At 51.9% G+C, this 16,971-nt stretch overlaps 5 protein-coding genes across 5 annotated transcripts; 2 read left to right on the top strand and 3 right to left on the bottom strand.

Annotated features, from left to right (window-relative positions):
• Positions 1–24: 24 nt before the first annotated feature.
• Positions 25–1,565, bottom strand: NFIA_049620 (pepsin-like aspartic protease; the record flags this gene model as incomplete). The annotated part of the gene is made up of 4 exons (XM_001257518.1): positions 25–102; positions 152–1,024; positions 1,073–1,452; positions 1,517–1,565. The coding sequence occupies 4 exons, from the start codon at positions 1,563–1,565 to the stop codon at positions 25–27; spliced, it is 1,380 nt and encodes a 459-aa protein (XP_001257519.1).
• A 147-nt stretch (positions 1,566–1,712) lies between these two features.
• On the bottom strand, positions 1,713–5,645 carry NFIA_049610 (Ankyrin repeat protein; the record flags this gene model as incomplete). The annotated part of the gene is made up of 3 exons (XM_001257517.1): positions 1,713–3,447; positions 3,485–4,405; positions 4,450–5,645. The coding sequence occupies 3 exons, from the start codon at positions 5,643–5,645 to the stop codon at positions 1,713–1,715; spliced, it is 3,852 nt and encodes a 1,283-aa protein (XP_001257518.1).
• A 195-nt stretch (positions 5,646–5,840) lies between these two features.
• NFIA_049600 (uncharacterized protein) lies at positions 5,841–7,508 on the top strand (the record flags this gene model as incomplete). Its single annotated transcript, XM_001257516.1, has 1 exon — positions 5,841–7,508. The coding sequence occupies one exon, from the start codon at positions 5,841–5,843 to the stop codon at positions 7,506–7,508; it is 1,668 nt and encodes a 555-aa protein (XP_001257517.1).
• A 69-nt stretch (positions 7,509–7,577) lies between these two features.
• NFIA_049590 (glycoside hydrolase family 16 protein) lies at positions 7,578–8,769 on the bottom strand (the record flags this gene model as incomplete). The annotated part of the gene is made up of 3 exons (XM_001257515.1): positions 7,578–8,318; positions 8,367–8,641; positions 8,688–8,769. The coding sequence occupies 3 exons, from the start codon at positions 8,767–8,769 to the stop codon at positions 7,578–7,580; spliced, it is 1,098 nt and encodes a 365-aa protein (XP_001257516.1).
• Positions 8,770–13,963: 5,194 nt separating this feature from the next.
• Positions 13,964–16,129, top strand: NFIA_049580 (tryptophan synthase beta chain; the record flags this gene model as incomplete). The annotated part of the gene is made up of 3 exons (XM_001257514.1): positions 13,964–14,099; positions 14,150–14,453; positions 14,500–16,129. The coding sequence occupies 3 exons, from the start codon at positions 13,964–13,966 to the stop codon at positions 16,127–16,129; spliced, it is 2,070 nt and encodes a 689-aa protein (XP_001257515.1).
• Between the last annotated feature and the right edge of the window lie 842 nt (positions 16,130–16,971).

The raw sequence follows: 16,971 nt of genomic DNA, 5'->3' as shown, positions 1-16,971 counted from the left end.
ATGTCTCAAACACTAGACAACAAGTTACTGAGGAACAGACAGATTCTGATGCAACTCCTTTCGCTGGACGGCCCCGAAACGAAGATTGCCGACGTCGAATATCTACCACCGTTAGCAAGATTCCTTCAAGAACGAACAGACAAAGACGTACTGCGTAAATTCCCTTGAGGAATGTGTCTCCAAGGATATCCATTGTCATGCTGCCTCTGCTCTGGATACCTCCGTAGACATAGCCCGACTTGGCCTCGGCGAAGCCCAGATCCTCCCTTTGCACGACGAATTGTTTGTCTCCCACAGCAAAGGAGACGACAGGAAGTTTGTCTTCTGTCGTGTTGGACGGGAAAATATACCCCTGACTTTCGTCGTCGTAATGCGCCCCAGGAATAGCATCATAAATTGCCTGACACGTCTCATCATCGACCAGCGCCAACGTCGTCCCCGTATCAGCAATGGCCTTGTTTCCCGAGCGCGCAATCGTCTTCCCATTCACGGTCGCCGAGGCAGAGTCAAACAGCCAAAATCCCTGGCTGTTGTCGATGGGAGTGTAGTATACTTCCTCGCCCGACGCCGTCACTGTATCCTGATCGATGAACCCAAACGTGTAGAACGGCTCGCCCTCGTCCGGCTCGTTCGCATCTTTCCAGGTCCCCAACTTCGCAGTGAACAGTTTCGCGGATTTCGGTATATCCTCTTGCGCGATCATATTTTCGACAGGAGTGCGGACAGCCTGCGGCTTGACCGTGTTGATGTTGCTAAACGCCAGTCCAAGCAAACCATCGCAAGTTCCCTGCTCGAACTGCGCGGAAAGGGTATCGGCCAGTTTGATCGCCTGATTCTCGACCTTCAAGCCGCCGAGCGAGATTGTATCAGTGCCGACCGTACCGGAGGCGAAGGAGCCATCATCGTAAGAGATCTTCCATGTCGAGCCGGACTGTTCTTTGAAAGTGCTCGACTTGCTTGGGTCGAAGATTGTGCCGGTCTTGTGCTGAGAGATGGTCGCCGAGGGGAGGTTGGTGGACCAGACCTATTCCTTAGTATCCTGCAGGTATTAACGAGATACGTAGTGTCTCACCCATAAGTCCGTGGAACCCGTGTCAAACTCCAGATTAACCGTCTGCGCTGGAGTGCCGATACTCACTGGCGCCAGGTACATGGTATCATTCTGGACATCGTCGGCGCCGACTTCGCTTGTCTCGTCTGTATCCGCGATTCGCTTGCGCAGAACGTGCTGAATGCGAGCTCTGCCACCAACAGGCAGGTTTGTATACTGCCGGCCTGTCTGGTGAAGAGAACTGCTGAGAAAGTATCGCCCACCCTTTGTTGGGGTGAAGCGGTACTTGCGCATGAGGTGGACATAGGACTTGGTCCCTGACTTGCGGTACTGGGGGTTGGGGAGAAGCTTGATCTTGGTGGCCATTGTGATTGTTGTTGTAGTGTGGAGATAATTGCAGACTGATGATCGAGATGCAGCGGTTTAAATGACTTGCTGGTCTAGTCTGCCCCTCACCAGCGGGACGTGATGCTGCGGCGGTTTTTAGCGTGTTGGAGAATCTGCAGGATGACATGTTAGCCCACTTATGTTCCATCCGCGAAGGTGTTATTCAGTGATCTGCATAAGTGAGGGACAGTGCATGCGTGGCCAAGGACAGCCAAGTCATTTCTTATTGTTTATGTTGACGCACTGACATTGGTGTCATTCATATTTAATACAGTCATCTCTTCACCTGTCGATTCACAATCTTTCCCCCTTCCATCTCAACCTGCCATTGCTTTTTCTGGCCATCTACAGCCTCCAGCGTCACCCTCCCCTCTCCCGCCAGACAACAGACTAACTCCTTCACAAATGATTGCTCCTCCTCCTCCAGCATTCTCACGTCCGGCCTCCACCTTGCCTCTTCGTACTCCTCCTTCCTAGCATTCAGCCTACTCTTTCGCCACTGCTCCGAATATCTCGCCATCTCGTACAGCCCATTCCACTGTTCCAAGTTCGGCTGCGTTCTCGGCGTAAATCCATACCTGTATATTTCCGTAAAATCCCACTCCCACGGCTGCTCAATATACTCCCCACTGGCAGTCGAGCTACCATCCAATTCGCACGCTCGCTTCCCTCCCGCATCTCTCAGGATGCGTATCACTGCAGGAAAACTCCGGTAGGCCTCCGCAGCTCGAGCGGGCGGGCCCTGCGCTTCATCATACACGATGTTCTGCTCAAGAGCTTGGTTCCGACTAGCGCCGGGCTTGTGGTCCGCCAGTCGGCGCATGTGTGCGCGGCGGCTGATTTCTGCCCAGTGGAGGGCTTGATCTAGGACTGTCCATGGTGGGCGTTTACTCTCCTCGCGGTCGTTGATGCGAGTGGATAGGCCCAGGGAGAGGAGAAGTGTTAGCGAGCGCGGTTTCCCGCGTTCTGCAGCGGCGAAAAGGGTATGGTAGCTGTTGGCATTCGGGAGATAATGTTTTGTATAGGCTTGCTGGATGTCAGGGTTGAGATGATGGAGGAATGTGCGGATCAGGTCGTGCGAGGCCTGGTCGGTAAGTGCGGTGTTGTTGACGATCGAGAAGAAGATGTCCCTTCCCCGGCCGTTGAGAACAAGCGTGTCGGCTCCCTTGTTCAGGAGGAAGAGGCCTCGTCGTGCCGGGTCGAGATCTGTCTCGAGGGCGATGGTCAACGGAGTCGCTCCGCGACGGGTCTTTGCATTGATATCTGCTGGAGGGGAGTGGGCGAGGAAAATCTCGCACGCGGCTTCAAATTCCTCTTCGGGGTGGTAGATGGTGGCTAACGAATCTAGTGGAGTATCCTTTTCAAACATGTTTGGGATGTCAATATCTGGCGTGGCGTTGACGATTTTCTTCATCGTCGACAGGTAGGAATCGGGATAAGCTAGACGGGGTCCAACTATGGATGCCCACGAATGTAGAACCGTATCTCCAGCTGACAGGACGGATTCTCTCAAGTCTGCCCCTGCGTCTAACAGCGCACAAATTACCCCTCCGTCCCAGACTCCTAGATCGGCAGCCGCCGCGACGGGTGTCAGCGGTGGATATCCCTTGTCTTTGGCGTTGAGATCTGCTCCTGCGCCCACGAGTATCTTGACCAACTCCGTCATTTTGGTCAGATGTTGCTCCCAGCTGCCGTGGCGGATCCAGTAGTGCCAGTGGTGAGCAAGATAGCCATGTCGCTCGGGAAAGTACTTGGTGATTCCGTGCAGCGTGTTGCGCCCCACGGAGTCGACCAGGCTGACATCCGCACCGTGGGATATCAGGTACCTGGCAAGAGAGGGTTCACCAAAGTACGCGGTCAAGAAAAGAGGAGTGGTGGATGCATCCGAAGCATGATAGCTTGCGTTTACATTGGCACCCAAAGAAATCAGGGCTTCGACCGCTGTCATGTTGCGGACGAAACAAGCCCAGTGCAGAGGTGTACCGTGAGGAAGCTCAAATGGACTGTCGCTGTTAGATCATTCTTGAGAGGAGACGGAGAACATACTAGTGAAGGATCTGGATCTTCCCAGGGAATCCACCACTGTTCTCCTTTACAACAGGCTCAATGGTTGCGTTGATGTTCACTCCTCCCTCGACCATTCTTCTCGCGATTCCAGTGATAGAAGAGTCAGGAATCATAAACAGCCAGTGCATCGGACTCACCTTTTCCTGCCGAGTCACAGTCGAAGCATCGGCCCCCCGGTCGAGCAATAATTCAACCATTTTCGCATGGCCAGCTTGGAATGCCTTGTACAGTGGCGTTTCTCCCTTCTCATTCTCCACATTGACGGACAGCTGTCCGTCGTCTAGTAATGCTCGAACGGCATCAATAGCTCCCAATGCAGCCGCAGCGTGTAGCATTGTGTTTCCTTTCCGATCAACAATACTTCCATTCTCCGTCTTCCACCTCAGGGCTCTGTTCCTGTCTCTCGCAGCCTCGACAACATCCTTCTTCGCGAGAAATGGATCCGAACAGAACCCTCCATTGGCCCTAAACCGTTCACGTGCTTCCTCGATCTTTTCCTTGGAGTAACTAGGACTTGCAAACAAATACCCCTCGGAAACAGCCTGCAACATCCACTCCTCCAACACATCCTCCGCAAACTCCGGCCTTTGGCCATGCGCCTCCATGATCTGCGCATATACCCCCCTTGCAGGCGAGTATCCCGCCCTGGCTGCCTCGGTTAGATACGTCAGCAACCGGTCGAGATATGACGGCTTCGCGCCGGTCACCGTCTGTGCCAGCCCAAAGAACACGTCACCGGGGAATGGTGGTGCGTTTCCCTCTTTCATCAGGGCGTATTGCTCTTCCAGCTCTGTCTGAACGGTTTCATCAAGTCGATACCAGAACAAGGGACCTTTGTTGTAAATTGGGTCAATGATGCCGACGTGCGTGTTTGTAGGTGTCAATTGGATGGAGGAGAGCCTAATCGTCAGCTTTCATGTTAATACAGTGGGCACATAACCTACCAAGCTGCGTATGTAGGGCTGTCAGTCTTGATCAAACCTGGACTGGGAAGTGGCCGTTTCCGTGGATCTTCCGACAGGAGCTTTGCTATCGCTTTCCGCAACTCCGTGCGTGTGTTCGATGGAATGTCCTCCTGACCATAAAGCATTTCAACAACCTGATCAGGAACATTCTCCGGATCCTCATCCAGAGCAGGGGCCTCGCCGTTCCCCGTAAAGACAGACAGCAGCACCAGCCCAAAGCTATACGCATCGAACCTAAACATCAACTCCGAGGAAAAACCCCCGAACCTCCCGAGATCCTCATTCACCACCTCTGGCGCCAACCACGCCTGCGTGCCCCGGTAATCACTCAACGTGAACTTCGCATCCGGCGCCTCCAAATCAACACAGACCCCAAAATCACTCAACTTCGCCCGGAAGGGCACCCGCTCACTGGGGCCCGCAAACACAAGCACATTATCCGGCTTCACGTCCCCATGCACAATCCTCAGATTATGCAGCGCCTCCAGCCCATTCGCGACATCGAGCGAGAGCTGATACCTGACCTCGACACTGCGCTTCTCCGCGCCCAGAAAATCGGATAAAGGCATCATCGCAGCCTCCATGAACAGCACCGGCACCGCCATATCCGCAAAGGGGAAGTCGAATCCCCACGCCAGCAGACTGGTAATGTTGGGGTGTGCGCGCAGCACGGGATTACACAGCGAAAGCACCTCCAGTCCCAGCGTGCGCAGCTGCAGGCGGTAGTCCATGCTCGCGGCAAAGCGCTGCTCGGCTTTACTGGAGAGCGGGACATTGACGCGCTTGATGACCTGGCCTTCGTAGATGGGGTCGGTGAAGACGGTGAACTGGGCGCCTGCTCCGATTTTAGTACCTCTTGTGGAGAGATTGAAGGCTTTTAGGATGCGGGGGCCGTGGATTCCCGTTTGAGCGAGGAGAGCGGTGAATTGCGAGAGGGTGCTGAGGACGGGCGAGGAGCCGTTGCGGGTGGCTGTTATTGCGGATTCTAAAGGGTCGATCCATGAGGATGAGTCTGAGCTGGAAGAGAGGTTGAGGCTGCTGAGGTCGAGCTCTTCGATGTCTGTGTTGTTGGACCATGCTTGAAGCGAGGGAGAGAGATCGCTGCTGTTGATGGCGTAGTAGCTGTCTTCCTCTAGGGAATTGAGGATTTCGTCGTAGGAAGATAGGTCAGCCATTTTTCAAATTATCTACAGTGATGTACGATGGAGTATCACTTGTGCGGGGTGTTGTCTATAACTACCGGAGTATCTGTCAGCATCATCCCACTTGGCGCCGTTTAGTGCTGACGGTCAGCCTCACGAGTCACCAGCCAACCCCTCTCGACTTCGTCTGACATTCTCCTCTTGCTCATCAGTCAATGAACAAGCAAAATGGACTTCTACGGTACGGCAGTGACGGCCATCACCCAAGTCTACCAAGTCACCATCTTCATCAAAGGCGTCGTCTCCGACATCAAAGCCTTTGACGACGACCGGGCCGAGATCCAGCTGAAGCTCAATCTCCAACTCACGACCTTGCTCTTCTTCAAACGCATCTCCTTTCATCCCGAGCATGGCCTCCTGCTCCCGGGAAAGCTGGACCCTTTCATCGCCGACACTGTCGAAGGGCTCCTGGTGCAGATGCGAAAGACCCTCGCCGAGTACGAGCTCGTAGCGGCAAAGTACGGTCTCATCGATGACGACCTTGCCATCGAGCCCGACAAGCCCGCCAAGACGCAGGAGTCGCTGCTGGAGCGCGCAAAGAGCAAGGCCCGATCACTCAAACTCAAGGGATACGACTGGTCGCTCTTTGACAAGAAGAGGCTGAACCGCATTCTGGACGCGTATACGAAGTGGTCCGAGGACCTGCGCAATATCATGCTGCACATGTCGCAGGATACGTTGGCCAGGATAGCAGAAAGCGACCACCAGGGATTGCGGAGCAGTGGTCTGGAGCCGGTGATGAAGCGCCGGACGCTGGCCGCGGCCAAGGCACCGGCCGACTATCGGAGTTTAGCTGGGACACTTGCAGAAGAAGGCAAGACGATGGGTGGCTTCCGCCTGGGGAAGTGGTCTGCGTCGGAATCTGAGGCAATGACGGTGATTGTCGAGTACCACGAGTACGAGAGCAAGCTTAAACGCGACGACCTCGAGCCGGACGAGATCGAAGAACTCAAGGAACCGATCCGCAATCTCGCCTGGCTCCTACAGAACACAACCTTCAGCGGCACGTCATCCAACTCACTTGACCAGCCAAAGATCTACGCCCTCGAATGTGTCGGCTTCATCGACCAACCCACCGAAGAGCGCACCGTCTTTCTTTACAAACTTCCCCCCTCCGAGCCTACCACAGACACGGCCCTCACAACCCTGCACGCCTTCATCAACGCCGTCGACAGCCAAACTAAACGCCCACTGAAGAAGCCCTCCCTCAACGACCGCTTCAGCATGGCACACAGCCACGCCCTGACCGTCTCCAACCTCCACGCCTCAGCCTGGCTCCACAAAAACATCTGGAGCAGAGGCATCCTCCTCTTCCTCGAGACACCCACCGGAACCAGCGCAGCAGGTCTCTACGCGCACCGCCTTAACCCTTCCCCAAAGAACAACACCCGAATCGTCTCCTACCTCAGCGACTGGGGCTACGCGCGCTCCGTCCAGCAAGGCACAGAAATGCGCTCCGACTTCGAGGTCGAGCCGAACCTCTACCGGCATCCGGACCGGCAGGGGCGGCCGTCGCACCAGTTTAACCGCGTGCATGATATCTATGCGCTTGGGGTGGTACTGCTTGAGATCGGGCTGTGGGTGACGATGTCGCGGCTGATGGAGGGGAAGATCCGGGAGGCGGAGACGAGTGGGCGCCTGCCGAGGTCGAAGAAGGTGCTTGAGGATCTGGTTTCGCTGGCGCAGCAGGGGTTGCCGAAGGAGATGGGGGTGGGGTATACGAAGGCTGTGTTGGCATGTCTGAAGGGGGAGTTTAGGGGGAGGGAGGGGCCGGCGTTGGCGGTGGATTTTCAGGAGAAGGTCGTGGATGTTCTTGCGGGGGGGATTGAAATGTAAATACAGATACTGCATAGAGATATGCTATTATCTATTGAGATTCAAAAAGTCTAGAACACTTGTGCTGGCTTAGAAAGCAAGTGCGATAGCTAGTGCGAAGAAAACAGTAAAAAAGAACGAGGGCAGATTGGCCACAGCAGCACCGGTGAACACGGCTGAAGTACTACCCGAGCTGGATGCAGCAGCAGCCGAGGAAGAAGAGGAAGCAGACGAAGAAGACGAGCTAACAACTCCACTGCTCGAGGTCTGCACAGAGGCCGCGTAAGTACTCGTCGCAGCAATCAATGCTCTAGAAGACGTAGAGGTGGAGATAGAAGACGAAGAAGCGGACACACTGACCGAGTTCGAGCTATGGATGCCACCACCGGTAGTCGAATTCGAGGCCACAATACTGGTATACGAGCCCGTCTTGTCGGTGTAGTTGTATGAGGCTGCAGGGTTGTAGTTGATAATGTTGACCGACTTCACATACATCGTGAAAGGGACATCGTCGTAATCCGTCTCGCCACCGGCCCACTCGATCGTTCCCTCGCTGTTAGACGAATCGCCTCCGGCCCAGATGCCCAGCTTCACGACCATGGGTGTTTGCGGGTAGTTCTTCCCGTCGACGGCATCGGCATATTCGAGGGTGCGCACGGCGGTCCCGTCAATGTACCAGGTGATGGCTGCAGCGGTCCAGACAACTTTGTACGTGTGGAATTCGTCCTGGGGGGTGCTGACGGTCTCCCAGATGGCACGGTCGTACGTGGTCGTGTTGCCTTTGCCAAAGTAGTTGGTTTCTATTTGAGTAGTGTCGGTTCCAGTGCATTCCTATCTTCATCAGTATCTTTCTGTGATGTTATAGAGAAGAGTACTCACCCAGTCAATCTCGTCCAGATCATCTGACTCCATGACGATGGAGCTGACGATGCCGGTACCATTGGCTGCTCTCATGACGACCTCGACCTCGCCGAAGAAAATGTAAAAGTTGGTCTCAAGCGTAGGCGCATCGTACCGCTTGTTGATGGTGAATTCGGCTCCGTTGCTGCCGTAGGTGACATTGCCTGAGATGGCAGTCCATACATCGGAGCTGCCCTGGGTGAAATCGGTGGATAGGCTCCATTTCTTCAGGCCTGTGTCGGGGTCACAAGTTGCTACTCTTGTTAGTCCAGTGAGGTTTACTACCAAGAGCTGGCTTACTGTTGGTAGGATTGCAGCTGGTATAGGTCTGCGCGGCACCGAGGGAGACAAAGGCCGAAACGGCCAGCAATGGCAGCATCATGTTACTGTATGGCTGTTGACAGGAGAAGTGAGCATAAACGAGTGTATGAGTTAAAGGTGAAAGAAACCAAGGATAACTGGTTTATACTAGCAGACCGAGGGAGCAGCCGTTAATGTAGGGCAGCGACCAGCCACATGACGAATCCAGCGTTAACCCCGAGGTGGAACGGACCATCGTTCGTCTGGCATGACACGCACTCTGGTCGGACATAAATCCCAATTCTAAAATATTCTTCTCAGTAGTGCTCTGGAGAATAATGGAGGACATCACTTTGAAAGGTTACTGGTTCAGACGCGTGGCGGGTGGAGAAGATTTCAAGGACGGGGCAACGGGATCGAATAAGCTTCGTCGTGATTGAATCGGATTCGGGACGCTTCCAGGCAGAAGCGTTCAACAATAGATTGATAATTATACTCAGATGGACTCACATATTGCAAAGACACTGCCTGGTACTCTATACAGAGTTGGTGGTTGGCACTTGCTTGTCTAGGTCCTCTAAATACACGTATCAATCTCCCCGTTTCAATGTCAAACTGCTTGAATATGAACCTTCCTGAGGCCCAGTAATTGACCGATAGAAATAAGTACTTCAGGTCTGACTCAACATTAACTTCCCAGACGGTCGTCCAACTGTTCATCAGTCTGCGCTACTAGTACAAATCGCAAGCAAGATTACAAGATATAACAAACCAGAGGCAAATCTAAGATAGCATATTTCTCAATCAATATTGAATTCAAGAGAGTGCTGTAATCCTCCGCCAAAGTGTTAATTGTCTGACACCAACTCAGTCGAGTAGAAACTCATATGTGTATATATAGCCCACTCCACAAGTCACAAAGCCAAGCTTTCGGCAAATTTCTTATCGGCTCTAGGCAGGAAAGTGGCTGAGATATTTACTCATGACTCGTCCATCTGTACCCACTTCCTCTTTATAACTCACTGTTGAGCGTTACTGTGGAGCTATGTAAATCCAGACTTCTGCGAATGATTGCGCGGCATCCGTCATCCATTGTGGGTGGATGCGTAGTCGGCCGCGTCACTGCTTTGATTTCCTTTCCAACCTCTGAATAGCATCCCTGGACATTAAGAGACAACTCTCAATATTCGATAGGGAAGAAAGAAAGAAAGGATATAACTAGGACTCATCCATGATAGTGGTGTTTTGGCTCCACGGAATGATCTCATACGTACCCCGTCATATTACAAATGAAGATTATGAATAGGTTCCGAATAGAATGATTTTTATCAATGTACCATAGCTTAGCAAAGGATCGGAAGCACCACCCATGGTACTTTTTCAATGAAATGTTTACCGTCCTTGTTGTACCCGCAGACCACCACGTCTATAGGGTGGTGAATGTCCAGCAGCTGTAAACACAGTTGACGCATTTTCCGCGACTGCTGGTAAAGCAACGTTTACCACTCGACCTCGGGCCCAATATTCCCGGATTTGTGTAATGATTCGCTTGGCAAGGTGTGGGGTAGTGGGAGTGCTCATAACCTCCAGCCGTGGTCTCAAGTCGTGTCCATATGACATCCAAGATATAGTGGATGATTTCGTCCGATCGGTATAGGAAAATGAGTTGGAGCAGAGTTTCTGCCAGACTGAAGGTGTACACGTCTGAAGCATTTGATGTAGTGAAATCCAGTGTACCGATAAATTGGCACATACTGTGAGCCAGATCATCCATCAGACCGGTCAAATCCCCACATGCGCCTGGAGCTCTATCGGCCATGGGAGCTCTATGGGCCTCTCTGAAATCATTTCGCAGGTCATGCAGTATACGGCGTTCATAGCGTCTCGGTGGGTGGGAAATGGTTGACAGGTGGACGGGGATGAACCAGCTCGGTCTACTGGTCTTTGCATACATGCTTTCGAAAAGTAGTGGACATGCAGCTGACCCTCTTTGAGTCTGGACTTCCACACCTTCAGTCTTTCCCTTTGCACGTCTAACAGCTCCAGGAGATGTGGTATGTGGGCCTCGGACAAACCCTTTCCGCGCATTGGTCCAGTGTGTAGTCTCTTCCTAACATTATGCTAAAGAGATCGTGGGTGATGCTACAATCTCGCTTGAAGCTCGGATAGATCATAGCGACTTGCAACACAACGAAACACTATCAACCTTGTCCGGATTTCCATGCTCTTGATCAGGATGTCGTAGATCAGATCGTCCACACTCATTCCTCGGATACAGCTGAAATGCTACCTTACAAGAAATGCAGTGAATACCAAATGTGTATCATGGACCGGCCAGTCCATGGACATTATAGCACTAGTATATGTTATCCAACAAAAGACAAAGACTCATCACCTTCTGACAGATACCACTAGAAAGAAGGCTAGACCCTGTCGCAAGTCATTATTAGATAGTAAAGTAGCGTGGTCAATATAGATTAGGATACAAATTATGACTAGACCCATAATATACTTCAAGACTTCACATGGCAGGATACTCGTCCATGTACGCTATCAGAATGTCCTAATCTTGTAATCACCCTGAAAGCTGCCATCAAAGGTGACCTTCAGGTCGATACGAATCCACATTTCATTCCCATTTTTGAGGTACCACAGAAACTCACCCTTAAATTGGTATAGGTTAAGCTTGAGGCTGATGCCGTCATTTAAGTTGCCATTAATGATCCCGACATATAAGCCCCCGATTACGGGAGTACAAGTCATGTCAAAGGTATCCGTCCCAACGAATCCCTTGCACTAGAGAAAAGATGTTAGCAGCCGGCATTTTGGAAGATGCTGTTGGGCGTTGACTTGCAGAAATGGGGCCAAAGGACCAGTCGAATTCCACGGCGTCATCAGGGATGAGAGCTCGGCCGCTGCCTCAGTCTGTTCGACACGCCATTCACCATCACACTCTTGCGTCAAGTTGACCTAAGCAGCTGTAGTCCGTAATGGTTAGATTCGGTGCATGTAGAAAGTTGATCATCAAAATGCTTGCATACCATCAATGTTGAATGTCTCACCCATTTTGCTGGTTGGAGCAGTCCCGCGATGACAATTGAAGCAGTATCTGAGCGTTCTCCTGTGTGCGAGTCATCAGGGAGACTTAAGTTCTACAGAGGGGTCTTGTACGATTTATAGCTCGAGATCATGTACGCCTCAACCCACCATATCCCTTTCTACTGCCAAGGTTCATATACGAAGAGCAGGAACTATTCGAAGTGGATAACACTGCAATCCTCACTGGCAACATCTTTGCAGATCGTTCCGCCAGCCACCTTAATGGCCCACGATGTAGTGTCCGTGATGATAACTATTTCGCCAATAAGTAGCAGCCAAGCCGGGCCTGCAGCTCAGCTGGTGAAAAGGATCCCTAGCCCCGCACGTTCGAGTGCACGATCGTCAAAACCCGTGGTTATTGGCTAGATCGCAAGGCACATATCGGAGATTGGGCTTCGTCGGGCATGTTGATAGAGAGGGTTGGCGTTATTTGACAGGTTTAGAATGCATACATCACAAATGAACTACCAAAAGGGACCTTGATAGGATTGCCTATGAAGCTTATATATACTACCTTAGAAATAGAATGGCTTGTATCAAATTTAGTAGTGTCCCTAGCATCCAGGATAGTGGGCAGCTTGCAATGGGAAGGAAAACAGTGTCTTGCACTCTCTGTGAGGGCCATAAAGAAGTGCTTGTCTCGGACGTTGTTGTCAGCGGACTAGAGCTTCTGCCCGATAAGCCTACTTGTTCAGCTTGCCTTCTGCCACACGTTACTCTACCCTTCTCCAGGGTCATGACAGACGAGGTTGTTCTTTGTCATGAGATGGGAAAGGGACGGGCTTCAAACCAATTTCCTCGAACATGTCATTCAAAATTACAGGAGCTTAGACAAAGCGTCACTGATATAACTGATGAACATCTCCTTCTTTGTTATGAGCCCCTTAAACCTCAACTGGCTTGATAGCACTGCGAATTGGTCATGAAGCTACACAGTGCAGTGGAGGAAGGCATGAGAGCGCAGTTGCATTAGTATATTCTAGGCACATTTGAACAGGCTGATCCCAATCATCGTTCGGTCTTCAGTTTACCCTGCTACCGCAATTCTTGAAGATGGTGTACATATTTCGAACCACCACTGATGACAACATTTACGGCAGCCCGGGAGTTGTTTTCGCGAAGAAAAGGGAGGTGTCGCGTGTATCGCATCAAGTCAAGAGGTAGGACGCTTTTTTTGATCGTGATATAGTAGCACTTATCTGCGCCAGCTGGCGTTATGAAGCCGTTGATCCTTGCAAGTATATTCAGTGTGGTCGAGTTGATTGGGTACGATTTTTGGATCCGCAGTGCATGCCTTCTGGGGCCTCTGGCCGAAGGTACTGTCCGAAGATGTCTATTTTTGTCGACAGTCGAATCTCACTTGGTAGTTGCCATTCGCCGTTTTGACATGAGCAATCATGGTTTGGAAACAATGTGGAGAGATGCAAGCAAAAAAAGTCGCCGTCAGTAACAACCTCCGAAGCCATTCCAATCGAGCAGCTCTGGCCCACCGATGAGTGGGAGCATCCAGTATAAAAATATCAGATTGATGCCAACAACCTGGGAACAAGTGCAACTCGGTCGACACCCCATCTCCCACATAATGGTCGCAGATCGGGGAACGCATTGCGAGAGATATGGTAAAGGAGATAGCAGTATTCTGTCTGTGAATTTAAAAGAGATATAGAGTTGCTTGTGTCATATGACAATGCAATGTTATTGCAGAGTAGAATCTCCATCATGGTACAATATATGTAGAGGCTACCCTCGTAAGCTGTGTTGGCCACATTTCTTCTGCTCGTTACAAATTCTCAAAGTCTCGTCAATTCATCGTGTGAAATATGTCCGACATGTTCACGACAATGAGACATTGAAAGATTACTATAGATTTTGTACGCGATGCGAGTCTCCGGTGATGAGGCAGGCCCTCTTTCCGGATAATAATAATCTGCTATAGTCATACCATTTAGAAAGATTCTATTTCCTCTAGCGTTAGGGCAAATAGAACTACTAGTCATGTATCTAGCCCTAGTTCTGGCTAGCATACAGGATGGTAGATTGATAGATGGTCCGTTCCGTCGCCTTGTCTCTCCACTTATCGTGACTCATAGTCAATCGGGACAATCTATTTTTTTTTAAAAAAAATAATACTCTCTTCCTGGTTTCCATGCTTCTGTCCTCCACAATATTGGTTCGTCATGGATTATCTAAAACAGGTCTTTGCCCAGTGCCACCGGGAAGGCCGTCCAGCGCTGGTCACGTACGTGACGGCCGGATTCCCCACGGCGAAGGAAACCCCGGACATCATGCTGGGCATGCAGGCCGGAGGAGCAGGTGAGTCATGTAATCTGCAGCTTTGAATTGATTCTGAGATAACTGCACAGATATTCTTGAACTGGGTCTCCCCTTTACCGATCCTATCGCAGACGGTCCGACCATCCAAAAGTCGAATTTGAAGGCTCTCGAAAATGGGGTCACAATCACCTCGATGTTGGAGATGGTTAGGACTGCGCGGAGAAAAGGGTTAAAGGCTCCGGTGCTGTTTATGGGGTACTATAATCCTATACTGCAGTATGGAGAGTCGAAGCTTTTGGCAGATTGCGTCGACGCCGGGGTCAATGGTTTCATTATTGTTGATCTGCCCCCGGAAGAAGCGGTTCGATTTCGAAATGGCTGCATGAAGACGGGGTATGATCACATACCTTTTGGTCAGACTCAATTGACAAATGGACAGACTCTCATACGTCCCTTTGATCGCACCTTCCACCACCGAAGACCGCATGAAGGTCCTCTGCAACATGGCCGATTCTTTTATCTATCTTGTCTCCCGCATGGGTGTCACCGGCGCCACTGGGACCCTCAACGCAGACCTTCCCGCCCTCATCCGGCGCGTCAAGGAGCTCTCTGGCAATATCCCCGTGGCCGTTGGGTTTGGAATCAGCACTCGCGAGCATTTCCTGAGCGTGACCTCCATCGCCGACGGTGCCGTCATCGGCAGCCAGGTGATTACGATCCTCGATAACGCCCCTGCCGGACAGGCCGCCCGGGTGGTCGAGGACTATTGCTCGCAGATTACACAAAGAAAGGTTACCAGTGCACCTGGTGCGGCAATGGAGACGAACGTGGTCATCCAGCCTGTTGTCGATGGAGAGGCGGCTGTGACTGACGGATCAGGGCGGTTCGGTGTCTTCGGCGGCCAATACGCCCCAGAGGCACTGACCACCTGCCTGGCCGAACTTGAAGCCGGTTTCGAGGCCGCTAGGAATGATCCGGCCTTCTGGGAGGAGTATGAATCGTACTATCCGTACATGGGTCGTCCCTCCAGCCTACACCTGGCTCCGCGACTGTCCGAACACGCCGGCGGCGCGAATATCTGGCTGAAGCGGGAGGACCTCAACCACACGGGATCCCACAAGATCAACAACGCGCTGGGCCAGATCCTGATTGCGCGTCGGTTGGGTAAGACGGAGATCATCGCCGAGACCGGCGCAGGCCAGCACGGGGTCGCAACTGCCACTGTCTGTGCGAAATTCGGCATGAAGTGCACCGTCTACATGGGTGCTGAGGATGTCCGTCGCCAGGCGTTGAACGTGTTCCGGATTCGCTTGTTGGGGGCTACGGTTGTCCCAGTTGAATCGGGGTCGCGCACGCTCCGAGATGCGGTGAATGAAGCCTTTCGTGCGTGGATTGCGCGCCTGGAGACCACGCATTATATTATCGGATCCGCGATCGGACCCCATCCCTTTCCGACCATGGTTCGCACGTTCCAGAGCGTGATAGGCGAGGAGACCAAGGTTCAGCTGCGAGGCCTGGGCAAGTCCCCGGATGCAGTGGTCGCCTGTGTTGGGGGCGGCTCTAACGCTGTCGGCATGTTCTATCCATTCTCACAGGACGGCTCCGTCCAGCTGGTTGGGGTGGAAGCCGCAGGTGATGGCTTGGACACAGAACGGCATTCGGCTACCTTGGGTCGAGGCTCGATCGGGGTTCTTCATGGCGTTCGGACCTATGTCCTGCAGAACCAGCATGGACAGATCTCCGACACTCACTCAGTCTCTGCGGGACTGGATTACCCCGGTGTTGGGCCGGAACTAGCGCACTGGAACGAGAGCAACCGGGCGACATTTCTTTCGGCTACTGATGCCCAGGCCATGCAGGGATTCCGCCTGCTGAGCCAGCTGGAAGGCATCATTCCCGCTTTGGAGACCTCCCACGCGGTCTGGGGGGCAGTCAAGGTAGCCAAGCAGCTGGGACCGGGAAGGGATCTTGTGTTATGCTTGAGTGGCCGTGGTGACAAAGACGTGCAGACCGTGATCGATGAGTTGCCCAAGATAGGACCCCAGATTGGATGGGACTTGCGATTTTAAAGGTTAGAAGCATGTTGCGTATGCTTTAGAGATAGTGGGACAGATCATTTGATAGATTAAAAAGTATGCTATTGCAACAGGAAATGAGAAACAGCGTCCATGAGAGTAGACCAGTCAGAATCAAAGCCAAAGGAGAAGGCGATTAGAAAGACTATTCACAGAACAACTGTCCAAATTGTGGCCTCAGGCGACGATAGAAAAGCGCTGGAGCTCATCAAGCCGCTAGTCCGTATCTGGTGATCACGTGCTTCACCCCTTCCATGTCGTATGCGGCATGCCAGGCAGCCAGGCATCGATGGGCAGCAACCTGAAGGAAGTGTCCTTCAAATGACATGATTGAGGACTGGAATTATTCAAGTGAATGAGTAAGGTCAATGTCCTCATACACATAGTACAACATGAGTGAGATCTGGTATGTTTGCAATGTATTGTGCAATATTACCCTTTTGAGACTAGCGGTGTTCCCAGTCTCGACTCTCGACCCATCTGACAGGTTGAGTGAGGTAATGATGATTGAAGACCACCCTGCATTGACTGGTTCAATGACTGGTAAATGCCTTGTATTCTAGTTGAGCAATGTGATGTGTCGACTCGTCTCCTCATTGACCAATTCTATGGCGTCAGGGAGCAAGCTTCAGCAAGCTCAATGGATGAATGAGGTATGGTCGGATGCTGTCATAGTGAGGTTTACATCTCTGAAACATGCAATCTCTGGTCAAGCAACAAGGCAATCGGCACTAATACGTACCCCAGAGCCCACTAACTTTCTTGTTATACGGTCTATGGGCCCAGGCCCGCGGATCTTTCATCAGTCATCATCAATGATACCTCGGAGGCTAAGG

Source organism: Aspergillus fischeri, genomic scaffold (genome assembly GCF_000149645.3).
Source record: "Aspergillus fischeri NRRL 181 1099437636266 genomic scaffold, whole genome shotgun sequence".
Lineage (NCBI taxonomy): Eukaryota > Fungi > Ascomycota > Eurotiomycetes > Eurotiales > Aspergillaceae > Aspergillus > Aspergillus fischeri.
The sequence above is the reverse complement of the archived record's forward strand: the minus strand, read 5'-3'. Positions and strand labels throughout refer to the sequence as shown.